We start from the raw sequence: 15,934 nt of genomic DNA, 5'->3' as shown, positions 1-15,934 counted from the left end.
GAATTTGACTCCTCAAGCATAGAAGATAAAGCTCCTCACTTGTCAGAGAAGGAAATGGATGGTGTGCTGTTGTATGTATCTAAGATGCTCATCCAAATGCAACAACTGAACATGAAGATATGATTTCCGGTGCTTAATGTAACAAAAGTGGGCAAGAGGAAGACAGTCACTGTTCTCTCCCACATTAAGACATCAACTTCTGACTTCTGATGCAGTTGTCGTCTGATGGAACCCTGAGCAAAGGAGCAAGACCATCTCCAGGGAAAGTGCCCCATCACTTGTGGGTCCAAGATTGAGCTGCGTGTTCAGAATATCCAGTCACGATCATTGCTGACAACTCATAATTGTGATTTGGAATTTTCTAGTTTAGTGCGAGGAGTGAAAAGAGAAACTCACTAGACACAGGAACTGATCTACAATTCAGTCTATCCATCTTGGAGTCAGATATAGGTACACGAGTAAAACACTGCAAACAATATTATTCTTCTCACTGATCTAAAACTAGTAGTAGTAATAGTAGCAGTAGCAGTAGTAGTAATTTGAATAGTATTCTTGACCAAGTTTTTTTAGTATTTTTTACCTAGAATTAATATCCTACATAGACATCAAATACGTGTTGTTACCTGCAGGTGCCAAATAGCTGTGGACACACTTTGTAGAAAACTGAATGCAGCTTATGGATGATTCTCTAAGCCAAAAAACAAAAACAAAATAAACTTTGAGGAGAAGAAGGGATGTCACCTTCGCTAATTGAACTTTTCATGTGATGATACATGCTAATTTGCTATATATATGCAAAGGAATTTACAAGGAAATACAGATAGACTCAGTGAGGCCCCTGATGACTGAAAGCACTGGATGAATGTTACAATGATAATTATAAATATTTATTGAGAATCTACTAGGCAGACTTTACTAGGCAGGAGGCACCGTGCTCCATTATTATCTCCCTGGGTCCTTCCAACAATCACATGAGATAGGTCTTATTACCACGCTTTATGGAAGAGACGACTTGCACACAAAGATTAAAATGGTTTTCTGAAGCTTACACACCCAGTAAGGAGCAGAACCAAGATGTGAGCCCAGGGCCCAGGTTCTCATCTGGGTTGACCATGGCCTTGCTGTGATTGCCAGCCCTGCGTAACTAAGTGAAGGACTAACCACATGCTGTCGGCTCTGTCCCAGACGCTGTGCCCGGCGTCAGGGTGCTAGGATGACCAAGACTCTGTCACATCCTTTGGCATCTTAAAGCCTAGGATAGGGTGCTCTCAAGTAACAGGCAAAGGCAGTCAGTTTGACAAGTGCTGTGATAGATGGAGCGCCTTGTCTTTGGGCTTAGAGAAGATGGCCACCCACTCCAGCCTGGGAGGTCAGAGAAGGTTTCTGAGAACCTGTCTATCTAATGATAGATCTGTCATGCCTAGAAGATATTTGTGGTGACCCTAATGTTTTACTTAAACCAGTAGAACATATTGTTTGGGTGGTGAGGGAAGGAGGGTTAGAAGTGTTCTTTGTGGCTTAGGGAAACGAGCCCAGCTTAAAAAATAAATAAATAAATCTCTCCTCAGATAACCCATGAAATAGCTAAGAAGCCCAAGGCCACCACCAACTTCCAGTGTGCAAGATTCCCTGGCAGAGACTGGAATACGGGCCCAGCTTGGAATGTATCAGTAGAATTCTTTGCTTGTGGGTTTGCAGACAGGAGAGAAGTTGGGTGGCTCTTCAGAGATCAATGCAATGTCCTAGTCACCTTAAGGATTGATTACAAGGGACCATCCTGCTACTCTGACACCTCCTAAAAGCAACAAACATTTCCCAGTGTTAATTGCCCGGGTAGAAGGCAAAGTCTGAGGCCTCTTCCATGCTGGAACAGGTCCCAGCTGGTCTCTGGGGAAGGAGGGGCAACTACCACACACTCTGCGGAGACCTCCCAGGACAGGTGGGTGGGCGTGGGAACTGTGACTCTCTGAGCATCTACTGTGTGTGGTACACTGGGCCAACCACTTTATGTTACATTCCATTCTTGCATCAACCCTAAGGAGTAGGTGTAATTATCTCCAACTTAACCCATGAGAAAACTGAAATTCAATGTCTAGAATAGCACTGTCCAGTGGATTTTTCTACAGTAGTGGAAACAGATTCTGTGCTGTGCAGTACCGTTGCCACTAGCTACATTCAGCTACTGAGGACTTGAACTGTGGTTCCTGTGACTCAGGAATGGGAAATTTAATTATTTTTTAGTTTAATTGATGTAAATTATCAAAGATAGAAAGATCGGAGACAGAGCGATCAAGGGACTTGTCCGAGATCACACAGCCAGTTTAGATGTTTCTAAAAGGATGGGAATTTTCCAGAAAATGGTAATCCATCCAGTCTTTTAGTTGTTACTCCTCCTTCTCTTCTCCTACATCCGGTTCAGAGAGCATTGCTCTTTTTTTTTTCCATCCCAACTGCAGCAGAATCATCCTTAGGTGATGGAAAGAATTCCTAAAAAAATGAGAGGAGGCATTTTTATTTCCTAGCAGCATAGGACACAGGCCTTAGCATTCTTGACACCATGAAATGACACACCTAATGGAAAAGGCAATGCTTTCTGATCTAAGGAAGATCAAACCTGAACACGTGTATGGAAAAAAATCTTTATTTTTAAGCGCACTGTGGGTATGGGAGCAGCGCACAGTGAAGAACAGCATTTATACTTTACAGGCTCCAAAATTTCCTTCAGACCTACCATTTTAAAGTGGAAGTGAGACTTCCCAGACAGTGGGGCAAGGTCTGTCCATCCGTTTGTTCATTCATTCATCCTTTTCTTGCTCCCATCTGACTTGCTGATTTGACTGAGGAGATCTCAGCGGATGAGTTTGAAGCAGGAGTTCTACTTTGTTATCAGAAACACACAGTAAGGCAAACATAATAGAATCTCACAAATTCACCTTCTATGCATCTCATTTTGAAGAAACAGAAACTCAGGGAAAGGGACTTGCCTGAGGCCGCACCAGAAACTTTGTGGCCCCTTCAGGGACTTTTCCAGGTCCAGCTGTGGTTCTGAAGCTGACCTGACACATTTCCCTTCTATATCCCTTCTGCAGAAGCCAAGGTGAAGAATGTGATGACATGAATAAGATCAATGGGGATGGCTGCTCCCTTTTCTGCCGACAGGAAGTTTCCTTCAATTGCATCGGTAAGTCTTTGTCATTTCTCTGGACCTGGCTGGAGAAGTGGACAGTGCAGAATGGCTAGTCAGTTACAGTAACAGCAGTAGTTATCACTAAATGATGACTCACGCCTCTATATTACACATACTTATTGAGTACCTCCTAGGGGCCAGGCACTGTTTTAGGCACTAGTGAATACCGCCATGGAAACAAACAAATGGCAGGTATCTCTGCCCTCACGGAGCTCATGATCTCGTAGTTGATGGTGGTGATGGCTAACCCTTTTAATCTAGCTTTACCTGACATACATTGCTGCTCTTCTGCATGCCAACTGTCCAGGATGATTATTCATATAGATTTTTAAGGCTTTTATCCTTACTTTAGAGATGAGAAAAATCAAAAGCCAGGTTGATTCTAAAACATGTCCAGAATCACACAGGTTAGGATTGAAGACAGAACTGGGACTTGAACCTGATTTTGTCTAATTCTCACACACAAGCTCAGTTCATTTTGCTATACAGCCTCTAGCCAGGATCCAGTCTCTCTGACTTGAGGGCAGAGGAATAGCAGACCAGCCTGTGTTTAGAAAGCAAATGTCCTTTTCCCACCTTTACGGAGTCAGATGGGAAATTTGTTTTCCTCTGCCTTCTCCAGGAGTCTGGCTGATCTTGTTGTTTTAGCCCCACTTGGGAGGCCCTGGTCAGCCCGGAGCTGGTAAACAGACAGGGGCTGGGGGGCAGGGATGGAATTTTGAGCTGGCCCAGATGAGATCATGCTTCCTTTAAGATGCAAATCGATACCTGAAGATCAAAGGTCCCCTGGCTAATCCCCTGGGCTGGAGGTGAAAACTAATCACAATTCATTTGCAAGTACAAAAGACAGAGGTGCTCCATCTAAGGAAGGGGTGGGAAGATTTCTCACTGAAAGGCAATTTTCTAGGACTAAAGGGGAGGAAATGTCATCGGGTCCTTGCGTTTGCAGCTCATTACAGGGGAGCTTTTAGACCTTTCTTCTGGTATATTGTGAGCTCTGGGAGGTCTTTATATGTATCATTTAGCTTGTATTCCATTCTCAAACACATTTATTGAGCACCTACTATCTTCTTGGCACAACTGGGGGCTGAGCAACACAATAGAGGTGTCTTGCAACTGTTTGCGATGGAAGAAAGGAAGATACTGAAAGAGGAAGAACAAGAGAGTTTCCAGGCAGAGCCTTGGGTTTTAAAGGGCAGAAGATGTTTTTTTTTTTTTCCTCTCGTGTTGATTTGAGTATGATTCATAATAAAATCTTGATATGAGCTTAGTGGTAGGGTGGAAAGAGCCTTGGACTAAATTTAAGAAGACCAGGCTCTGGTCCCAGCTATGCTGAGCACTTGCTGCTTGAAGCTGGCCAAGTCACCTCCCTAGTGTTGGCTTTGGTTTACCTCCCATAAATTGAAAGGATTGGGTTAGGTGGTCTCTAAGAGCCTTATCTGCACTTCTGTTGTGTGACTTCCAAAGCATGTGACTTTTTCTCACAATCACGAGCTCTGCTTGAACTAACTCCTGCCTTTGCCATCATCCTCATGATAACCAGCATGACTCTCAGATCTTGCTGGAAGATGTCTACCTATTTTACTGGCACTAAGATGGCATGTGTCTTAAGTACTTCTGGGAAGAAGGTAGGATACGGTGAAGTTCGGATATGGTATTATTCATAGAACAGGTCTGCAAAGTACAGTCCATGGACCAGAACTGGCCCACTGCCTATATTTTTAACTAAAGTTTTCTAGAACATAGCATACCCATCTCTTACTATCTATGGCAGCTTTTTTTGCTACAACCATAGAACTGAGTGGTTGCAACAGAGGCCCTATGCGCCAAAGAGCCTACAACATTTACTCTCTGGCCTTTTACAGACAATATTTGCTGGTCCCTGGATTTGGGGTCTTTAATACTAGTGGTTGCTGGAACCTAATGCACAGAGGAGGTGGACGTTACAACATGGTTCATCATTTCTGAGAAAAATACCTGCATTTTATGCATCCAGTGGTAGGGCTTAGGAGACTGCGAGTCCAGTCCTATCTTGCTTGACCTCTTTGGGCTTTCCTTCCCCACATACACTTTGGCCAAAATGACTGGAGTAGATTATGATTTTCAAGCTGGGTTAATGGAAATGCTTAAGAGGAGAGGTGTGAAGATGAGGGAGTTCCCAAGAGGATGAGACTTGGATCCACTTTATATATGGTTATTCTCTAGTAGAACCTAAATGTTCTGCTGCCGCTGATGTGTATTGAACACCTATTGTACGCCGAACACATTAATAAAACTCTCATTCTCCTAACGCCTCTTTCAGTGCCCTGCTTTTACAAGAGAGGAAGCTGAGGCATAGGGAAGTGAACTAAGGATATGCAGTTAAGTGGTAGGGCTGGGACGTTCACCCAAAGAGTCTGACTCCAGAGCTCACTGTGGTGAGCTCCCTGCAAAATATTTTTTACAAGTCAGCTCTTGGTCTTGTAGGGCTTTGGCGGTGAGCGGGGAACATACCACTATGGAACAAGTCATGTAATGAATTGATGGAATGGAATATAGAACTGTCAGTGGTGTGGATGGGGTCCAGGGAAGGCTCTCTGTTCCTCCTGTGTATTGAGTGTGGTTGTGTTAGAGGAAGGACCTCAGCTATGCACACCCCCCACCTCACCATTTAGAATTCCATGGTAGAATTCAGGACGTTCCAGGAAGAAAGCAGTCTGTCCAGAGCCTAGGAACTATATTCCAAGGACAAACCCCATGGCTTTGAGTCTAGAAAAACATCTTTCTCTAAGAATAATAGCTGAAAAACAGACAGTGAATCTGTGGCTCCCAGAAGATCCAGCTTTAATGAGTCAGAGAAATGGGACTGGAGTGTGGGAGGCTTTGCTGGGGTGGATGTTGTTCTCATCATTACGTGTGTCAAAACAGTGATCAAGATGGTAGCCAAGAGAACAGGCGTGACTGAGACTGACTTGGGTTGATACCATGGCTTAGACACGAGACCTTGGCTAAGCGTCAGTGTTCTCATCCAGAAAATGGTAACAGTCCTGGGACTTAATTTTGGAAGATATTTACCAATATTTGCGGACCCTTATTATCTGAATCCCTTTCCTAGATTTAGGAAAGGACTCTCCTTGTTGTAATAATAGGGAGGCAGAACTCTGCGACACAAGTTGGTGATGCAAGCATCTCCTCCTTCCAGTGTCCCTTGTAGCTGAGTGTGGGCATGTGACCTACACTCTCCCCCGACCCCCCAATCATACCCACCAACCCAAGACTGGATCAGAAGACATAGGGACCCTGCAGAAATCACGTCAATGAAGATGGCGAGAGCGGCCACAACCCATGTGTTTCCAAAGTACCAGTGATAGCATCTAGTATTAGTGCTGAAATGACTTTGTGTGGCCACAGCGGAGATGACTTCACAACAGCAGTCCTGGGGCCTAATCTTGGGCTTGGAATCAGGCTTCAAAACACTCTCTAACCCTCCCAGGGAGTCTTCCATAAGTGTCCAATATTCTTGGAATAGAGTCTGCTTGTTTGCTTGTTTTGCTTAAGTTAGCCAAAGTTGATTTCTGTTGACTGTCACTTCGAATCCCTACTGAAGATTGTTGTTATAAGACGCGATGAGGGTTAGCCCCATTCCTAGCAAGTTGGATGTGCTTGATGTACGTTAGAAATGACTTCCCTCAGTGTGTGTTGGTGTGCAAGTGTGTGTTGGGGTGGGGCGGTGAGCGTCGGTCACAGCCATTGTGTGTGGGTACCCACCAGGTGGCATGCTGTATGTCGTGCACCTTTGTTCAGTGTGAGGCTCTGTGAGATCTCTTATGTCCAGATGAAGGATCTGAGACCTACTAGGATGCCTTAACTTGCTCAGGGTGACACAGTTCATAGAGCTGAGATCCCATCTCCAGACTGAGAGCCTCAGCCTTTTCTGCTCTGCAGCTCTGCCTCCCCAGGTGAATGATTCCCTTCCTTCCTTCCATGTTTTCTTCTCCCTTTCTTTTCTTCTTTTTTATTTTAGTGGGGCTAATGTTTTCCCTGGCTTTGGTAACACCAGTGCGAGGGTGGGTGACAGATTTACGGTGGCATTCTCATTCACTTTGCAGAGAAGCCCACAGGTCCGGAAGTATTCCCAAGGTGCCAGTGTGTTATCATGCAACACCCTGGGACTTCCCTTTCCCACTTTCCCACCCCCAGAGCCCTCATCCCCAGCACATAATAAGTTGCTTGTTAAAAGGAACACCACCCACCAGACCTCTTAGGCAAGAAGGCTACATCCCCAGCAATGTGGAAATTATCTTGTCCTTTTCCCCCCTTTTTGAAATCTAACATACACCAGGCCTGAGGTTTCTGTTAAAAAATGTGGTATCGGTGAAATGATAACTCCCCGCACCCCATCCCAACAGGCTCTGGCTGGAGGCATTGTTTGCAGTGTTGAGAATTCTGTTTCTAAAGCACTGAGTCATAAACTACAGACAGGCTGCTGATAAAAGCTGAAGGAGGGAAGGTAATGGTCAAATTAGTCAGACAAAATGTGGAGCATCCCCAAAAGGGGTTATACTCAGTAATATATCTTGAGCGGGTGCTGGAAATGTGCTACCTTCGGAGCTGACGTTTAATCCATTACAGGAGATGCGATTGTGGAGGTCTCCTCCTGCTGTGCTGATTTAGCACCCTGGGTCCTTCGGGAGAGCTGGCTCCAGGTCTCAGCTCAGACTTGAGAGCCTGGGTTACAGCCTGGCATCTCATCTCGGAGCCTCGGTTGCTCCCTTTGTGAAATGAGAGTGACCGTGCTAAGGGTCCTAAGTCTTCTTTCCCTGCCTGACAGTGAGGGATCCTCCGTTTGTCACACATCCGTTTAAGGGCTTTGGGGTTTTCAAATCCTGCTTGTTGCTGATATATAGTTAAGAAAACAAAGCAAGTGGACCCCCACGTTGCCTTTCCCAGACACACACATACTCCCTGCCTGTCTCTCTTTCTCGCTTCCTTCCCTCTCCCCTCCTCTCCTCCCCCGCCCCGTTCCCTGCCATTAGCATTACTTTGTCTCTGGTCAGGACACAGCATCTCCAGCCCTGTCCTAGAGCCAGGGCCAATAACTCAGTTATCTGTGAGCAGATAAAGGGGAGGGAGAGGGATCGATCCACTTCCCCACCAGTCACTGGGAGGGGCGGGGGTCACTGAGCCTCGTGGCCCCTCCGTCAGGCTGCCCTGGCCTGCTCCCCGCCCAGGCGAGAAAGGAAAACAAGAAGATGAATCGCCGTGTCTTCTTGGTGGACATTCTGATGAGACTTTAGAACAGCAGTGACTAAAAAGGAAAACAGCATCTGGTAGGGGGAGGGGCAGTGGAAGGGGAGGAAGAATGGGCTCTGCTGGGAGTCGAGTTTATTATGATTTTTCTTTCTAACAATGTGAAATCATAATAGATGATCCACCTCTCACCTTAAAAAAATTTTTGAAATTGAAAAAAAAAAAATTAAACATCTCCTGGCTGTGCATAGTGCTTCAGACCTCCCTCTGTATAAAACCTAGTGACTTTCACCAAAATCCTGTCTTGATATAAAGCTTCTTTTAGTGTGAAGACAGATCTTTAAAAGAAGCAAGGAGACATGTTAGTGGTAATCATGGGAGTGGTGCAGAAGGTGATGATAATCTCTCAGCCAGGATGGGTGGCATGCTTTGTGCTGGCAGAATGACACTTGCTATAATGATTAAAAACATGGATTTGGGGTGAGAAGCCAGACCCAAACACATTTTATCTGTGCCTCAGTTTTCTCATCAGTAAAATGGGTTAGTAATAGGTCCTGCTTCTCACAGTTGTTGTGAAGATGAAATGAGGTTATGTGTGTAAAGCATTTTAAAACAGTGGCACCTAGTAGGTGTTATATTTTACTAATGTCATTAATTTGGAAGCTATATGAATCTTCCCAGGAATGCTATGAGATAAATAATGTTATTATCCCAGTTGTGTAGAGGAGTGAAACTGAGGTTCAGAGAGGTTAAACAACTTGCCCGAGGTCACACAGCTAGAAAAAGCAGAGATGGGATTCACAGTACAGAGGCAAAGTCTGCACACTTAACCATGAAGTTATTGCATTTATCAGGCACCCAATTCTACCAACTTTTGTGCTTAGAACCCTTTTTTCAAATGATTCCATTTACTCTTCCAACAACTCTGTTTAGTGAGAATAAGAATGCCCCAAATGAGGAAACTGGGACACTGAGCGTTTAGGTGAGTTGCCCTAAGTCATACAGCCAAGAGGCTCAGAGAAGGAGACCTTAAATCCAGTCTGCATGCTTCTAAAGACCATGTCCAGTATCCAGACGAACCCCTCCAAGAGCAGTAGAGAGCCTCTCCTTTCCACTGTTTCTGCTTTGTTGCTGTTGACACAGCAGGAAACAAAAGTGAGTGCATATATCCTTCCTGTGTCTTTTCATGAGTCATGAAAATGACAATTTTCAGTTATTATCACCCTATAAACATGCCACTGCATAGAGCCCATGCCCTTGACATAGGACCATTCTGTGTTTTGGGGAGCATTGTCATTTTTAACAACTTGCCCTCCATTGAGTGTGGCCACATTGTTTTTTAGCCTAGGAGGAGTTTAACACTTAGTCCCGTTGTCATGGCAATGTGTTGGCGACAGAGGAGCCTGAGTTCAAAGGTCTATTGGTTGTAATTACTACCTGGGTCATCTTGGGCCTCTCCCATTCTCTCGTAGAGTCTCAGTCTTCTCTTCTGGGAAATGGTCACAATCATAACACAGTTATGTTTAGAGAAAGATGGAAATAGCGCCTATAGAGTATCTAGCACAGTGCCTGGCAGTTAGTAGACACTTCTACTTTCTTCCCCTTCCTCACTTCCTGTCTCAGTTGTGGGGGATGCAAAGTCCACCGGTCCATCTCTGGGAAGAATGGTCCTGAGCTGCATCCTGCCATCATGAGAAGTGACTGAGGCCCCTTGATCTCAGCCTCCCCAGCTGTAAAGTAATGGGGATGAGCTAGATCAGCTCCCCCCCCCCCCCCCCGCTTCCCCCTCCCCCCCCAGCCCTTCCAGCCCCGACTTCCAGAATTTAAATCCCAGATCATTATTGTTTTTAAACTATGCATTTTAAAAGAAATGAGGGCTTGGGGAGGAGAAAGGAATTCCTTTAACCCAGAGGGTCAGAGGGGGTCATGGAAGGGACAAAGACTCAGGGAAGGGAGGTGATGGGGCGGAAGGCTGCTGTGCGGGGCGGGCCCAGAGATCTGAAGTCCTCAACCGGGAGGTCTGATGGACGCATTCAAACACCCTTGAGTCAGCACCGGTTAGGATCAAGCCTGCCATCCACCCTCAGACCATGGCTTACCACCTCCTTTAGAAGCCCGGGAGGCCTACCCCACAGAGAGGCCAGTCAGGAATGAAAAGAAACAGGATGGCCTCAGATGCCAGAAGGGAGGAATTCTCGCCCTCAGTCCAGGTCCGCCTCCTGACTCCCAGGGAGGGTCAGGCTCAGGACTCTGAGCTTTCCTGAATTTGAGGAATTAAGACCAAACTTTGATGTGCACATTTGAAGCACAGTCCGGGTCCAAGGCAGGTGAATCTGGGTAGCCAAGAACCACGGCTTCTTTGTGGCATTTAAAAATGAAATCCGCCTGCCCGTTCAGGTACCTTGCTGTGTATCTGCATCTGTGCAGCTATGACCGAGGTAGCCCAGGAGAGGGGGAGGCCTGGGGCAGGGGCCTTTCCTAGCTCCTGGCTCTCTGCTCTTTCTTGGGGACCATGGTGGGTTGGAAGAGACATTCAGTATTCATGAGCTGTGATCTCCACTTGAAGGGTGTGCCCTGGGGGAAACTGAAATATTAAGCAAGTGAGGGATATAGGCCTAATTGCATCCTCCTTTTCTTTTTGGACAGAGAAGTAATGTGCTTAAAATAAAATGATGGATGGGCAGTCAGGACTGTGTGAAACCCCACTGCTGTAGTCTGCAGAAGAAAGTTGTTGTGTGCTCTAACATATGCCATCAGCACCAGGCTGAGGATGGTGCGGATCGGCTGCTGGGTCGTGTCATGCCATTTATTCACATTTTTATTGATGCCTGCCTTGTGCCGAGCACTGAGTTAGTTGCGAGGGAAATGGCAGTGAACAAGGAAGGCCAGGGAGGCCAAGGAAATGACACTAATAATTATTTAATTGTAATTGTTGGGAATGCCACTGAGTGGACGTACATGGAGGTGTGTAAGTGAGGGACCTCCTTACGTCGAAGGGCCAGGAGAGGCCTCCTTGGAGACACGACGTTCAAGCTGAGACTGGAAGGTTGAACAGGAAGTGAACAGATTAGGGTGATGGGGAGCAGGGTGATGGAGTGAGGACTGCAAGAAGTTCGGACTATTAAATTCTCGAGACAGCAGAGAGCTTTTGAGGAAGCCAGAGAAAGTCATCATGGCTGGATGGTAGGGAGGGAGGGGAGAGAAGAAGCTGGACCCTGCAGGCTCTACTCCTCCTAAGGACCGTGGGGAGGCTGCTGCTTCTGGCATGGACGGAGGAGAAGGCAAGTCCTCTGCGTGCAGTCTACACTCGTGGCCAAGCCCAGAGGCAAGTGTGTGCTTGCCCAGATCGGGGTCAGAAAACGACTGCCCGTGGCCACACCCGACATGCTGCGTATTTGGGTAGATGAGGTTTGACTGAAACACAACCGTGCCCCTGGATTTAAATATTGACTACTCCAGAGACAGAGTTGGATAGTTCCTAGAGACCCGGTATGGCCCACAAAGCCAAAATATTTACTGTCTGGCCTCTTACAGGAGAAGTTGCTGGCCAACTGCTGGCGTAGATGGACGAGCCCATAGATGGGTGAAAGGATAGCCCATTAGGGAGGTCACCGCAGATGAGAGATAGAGAGGTGAAGGTATCACCTCATCCATCTCGCCCCTCAGCCTGTAGCAGCATAGCTGTAATTATAGTTACTCCCCACGCGTTTTGTTTACACGTCAGTTTCCCTCAGCCTTGAAAGAAGTAGTCACCCTGTCCATCCCCGTGTTCCCAGCATCCAGCCAGAGCCAGGCGTTGTCTGATGCACTGAATTTAGTGATACTTCGAAGCGGAAAAGAATGGCCAGAGGAGCCCAGGCAGCTTACTGCCTAAAGCTTCAGGCAGCAGCCTCGATCCTCCCTGGGCTGTAGAAGGGGGCACACGGACGTGTGTTAGGAAGCGACAACGTTGTCTCGTTTCAAACCCGCAGCACCCCTGACAACCAGGCGTTCTCATCACCCCTTTCCAGATGACACAGCGGAGTCCCCTGTGTTCAAGTGACTTTTGAGAACGTGACCTCCATTCAGTAAATGTTTCTTGAGCTGGAAGAGCAGCACCAGGGGAAACAAGCTTTCACGAGTGCCGCGTCCCACGCCAGCAGTCTGCCACACGCGTGGCTCTTCTCTCTCCTCTCTCTACCCTCTCGAGGCTGCAGTAAGGCAGGGGCTGTGACTCCCATTTTACACAAGAAGAACGGAGGCTCAGGGAGATGAAACGACTTCTTTAAAGTAGGTGATTATTAAGTGGCCGAGCTGGGATTTGAGCTAAGAACCAGAGGAGCCAGAACTCCAAAACGAGAGGAGCCAGTGTCCTCCAAGATACCAGATTTTCTGAACCGGTAACAAGTGATGACGTGTGTATGTGTTTCCAGCCCTCTTCTGTCTCTACATCGCAAACAATAATCATAACAGGAGACGTTGCTCATTATTAATGTAATGCTTTTCCTCTGTTAACTCCTGTGATTGATTGTGCTGACCCTATAGATAAGGAAAAAGCACAGAAATGTTAAGTGATTTACTCAAGGCTCCCGGTAAGGGGGATTCCAGCCCTGGAAGTCTGGCTCTTAAACCCTCAGTGTGAACCACTAATGTGTGCTACCTCTTGATTGTTAAGATTATCTAATAAAAAATGTGTACTCTCAAGAGCTGAACAGCCTGTCAGCAAACAGATAATGAGAAGAGGAAGCAATGCAAGGTGCAGAAGGTGTTTCATGTGAGCAGAGGATCCAGGGGTCTCTCTAAGAAACACTGTCTGAAGGGTTTGTTTACAGATCATTAGCCACTCAATAGAGGGGAGGAACGAAAAGAGCCTTTGTCTTGGCTGATCCTGATTAAGTACCGAGGAGAAATTAAGATAAAGCAAATCTAAAATTATAATAATTTGCAAGGGACTGGATTTTCCATTTTAATTTGCCAGAAAGATAAAATATTCCACACCCAGTGTCTGTAACTCCCCTCACAAAGGCTAGGGTTGCCTTCTCTGGCCTCAAGGCAACAGCCTCAGGGGTACTGCAAAGACAGCCGGAAGTAAATGTGATCCATCTCACACTAGTGTTTGTCTCTATTAAGCACCTGCTGCATACAGAGCTCTGTACTAGGCAGGATGCGGATGGGAGTGACAATTGGCGGAAGAAGTCCTCCATTGGAGGACCTCAGAGGGCAGTGGTCCTTAAAGATGTGCAGGGATTGGTGTGAGGGGGCCCCAGGAGGAGTGGGAAAACCCCCAGTGGGGGCGGGAGTGAGTCTGTGAAAGCTTCCTGGACGGCTGGGCTCAGTCAGACCAGGTGTAGGGGCTCTACGGCTATAAAGGTCCAGAATTAGGGTTCTTTTGAGTAGACCAATCCCCAAAAAAGCTGCTCAGGAAACTCACAAGATGGGTGGGTGGGTAGATGTGATTCTGTTTCAAGTAGTGGTTTCTGGGCAGGAGTGAGACAAGCTGGGAGCAGTGTTTTAAGAGCAGTCTCTCCGCAGCCCCCCCACCCCACCCCCGGTGGGATGTTCTTCAGGGGCCAGCAAAGTACTCTTGGCAAACTGACCTGAAGAGAAATCAGAGTGATTTTGGCTTTCAACGCCAGTCAGAAACCCAGCCCAAATTATCCATAAGATTGAACTAAACTTTCAACTGCCGTTGGCAAGACCATAATAGGTCCTGGCTGGAGCTGGTCCCTCAGTTCAGGAGTCCAAAACCACACGTTGTAACTCAAGTTCCACTTCATTGCCGATGAGAGGGCTGCACTAGCATCCTCAAGCCCTCGAATTTACCATCTGTCTCTATGCCTTTTGCCAAGAGAACTCCTAGACAGAGAAAGAGAGGAGAGGCCAGTTGACCTGACCCAGCAACATAGGGGACAGCTTCTCGCTCCAGGCTTCGTCCCCAAACATCTTTTTCTAGCTGTGGAGCGGGAGAGATGTTCCTTACTTCATAGAGTAGCTGTGATAAAGTCTTTCATGCATTTATGGATTTATTCATCACATATTTGTTGAGCACCTCTTACGTGTCAGGTTCATGCTAAGGCACTAAGGATGCCAGACCTGCTGGGCTTGGGACAGATCCTGTTCTTCAGAAAGTGATCAATAAATATCGATTCTTGTGGTTATTAAAAATAATAATCTAGTTCTTACAAGTAGAGAACACCCCATCCCTGGAAGAGATCAAGCAGAAAGTTCAGAAAAATCACTCAGAGAGGCCATGAAAGGGCTTCCATTAAAGAACATGATTAAGTAGACATACTCTAGTACTTTTCTCCCTTAACGTACCTGGTTCTTTCTTGAACTTCGTAACTTCCGGAGCCTCTGAAATGTTTCCTTCTTCCAGTTTTCCTTAACCTGTCTGGCCATCCCTACACAGACATGTTCTGCCTGCCTTTTAAATATTCTTTCTCCAAAATTCCATGATGGGCTCACTTCCCATTCTACCTACTCTCTCTTGGACCCCATCATTCAAAACCAAAGACTCCAGAATCCCCATCTGCCGTCTGAGGCCTGTTCCTGACCTCCGGACTTGTATATTGAATGATTCTATCCGATGCCCCACAGGCACTCAAACTCAACACACCTGAGACAAGGCTTATTGTTTTCTCCCCAGACCTGCTGCAACTCCTATTTTTCTCAATCTCAACTGCTGGTGCTCTAGCCAACCAGACATTGAAACTAGAAGCTTGGGAAACATCCTTCCCTCTTCCCTCTGTGTCATTTCCCACATCTGAGCAGTCGCCATTCTGCCTATTTTACTTTGAACACTTTTCCCTCCCAAATCATTCCCATTTTTCTCTCCCTACCTGAGTCCCCCAACTCCCCCTACTTCAGTTCCTGCTTGGACTACCACATGAGAACTCAGACAGGTTCCTGGCTCCCTGTCTTTGCTTGCTCCAGTCTATTCTCCAGTATATTGAGAGCAAGCTCCCTAAAATGCAGATGTTATCCTTTCCACCTCCTTGTAAAAGCTGTGCATTGCCCTTGAGATAAGTCTCAATTTCTCACTGTGGCATTCAGCATCTTCTGTGCTTAGCACCTACTATCCTCTTTCCAGCTTCCTTCCACTTGCTCACAGAGCACAGAGCCCCGCCTCCCCCCCATTCTGATCCTGCCTGGAATGTATGCCCCACCCCCAACTCTTCCTCTCAGAGACTTAGCCCAGGCGTTGCCCCCTAAGGGAAGTCTTCTCAAATCTGGGTAAGATTGGGTTGGGGATCCCTTCTCTGTGATCCTACAGCATCTCCTACCTCAGAGCAAAACACGGTGCAGTCGTATTACTTCCATACTTGCCTCTCTCCGTAGCCCCTGAGCTCCAGGAATGCTGAACCCCGGTTTCATTTCTCTGACTTCCCAGGATGCAGTCCAGGACGTGGCACTTAATTTGCGGCTCAGTAAATGTAGAATAAATGAGTGAAGGAAGGATATATTTCTTAAGAGACAGTTTTATTCTTCAGGCAACAAAGTGTGGTAGAGCTTTGTGGGTCTTTATAGAGTCAGACACCC

At 46.6% G+C, this 15,934-nt stretch overlaps 1 protein-coding gene across 1 annotated transcript in view; it reads left to right on the top strand.

The window, feature by feature from the left end:
- PAPPA (pappalysin 1) overlaps positions 1–15,934 on the top strand; it is a 238,374-nt gene that overhangs the window by 107,811 nt on the left and 114,629 nt on the right. Inside the window, exon 9 of the mRNA XM_057721438.1 lies at positions 3,090–3,181. Coding sequence (XP_057577421.1) covers positions 3,090–3,181 — 92 coding nt within the window. The remainder of the gene's footprint in view (positions 1–3,089; positions 3,182–15,934) is intronic.

This window comes from Hippopotamus amphibius, chromosome 2 (assembly GCF_030028045.1).
Source record: "Hippopotamus amphibius kiboko isolate mHipAmp2 chromosome 2, mHipAmp2.hap2, whole genome shotgun sequence".
NCBI lineage: Eukaryota > Metazoa > Chordata > Mammalia > Artiodactyla > Hippopotamidae > Hippopotamus > Hippopotamus amphibius.
This window is presented reverse-complemented; position numbering and strand designations above follow the sequence as displayed.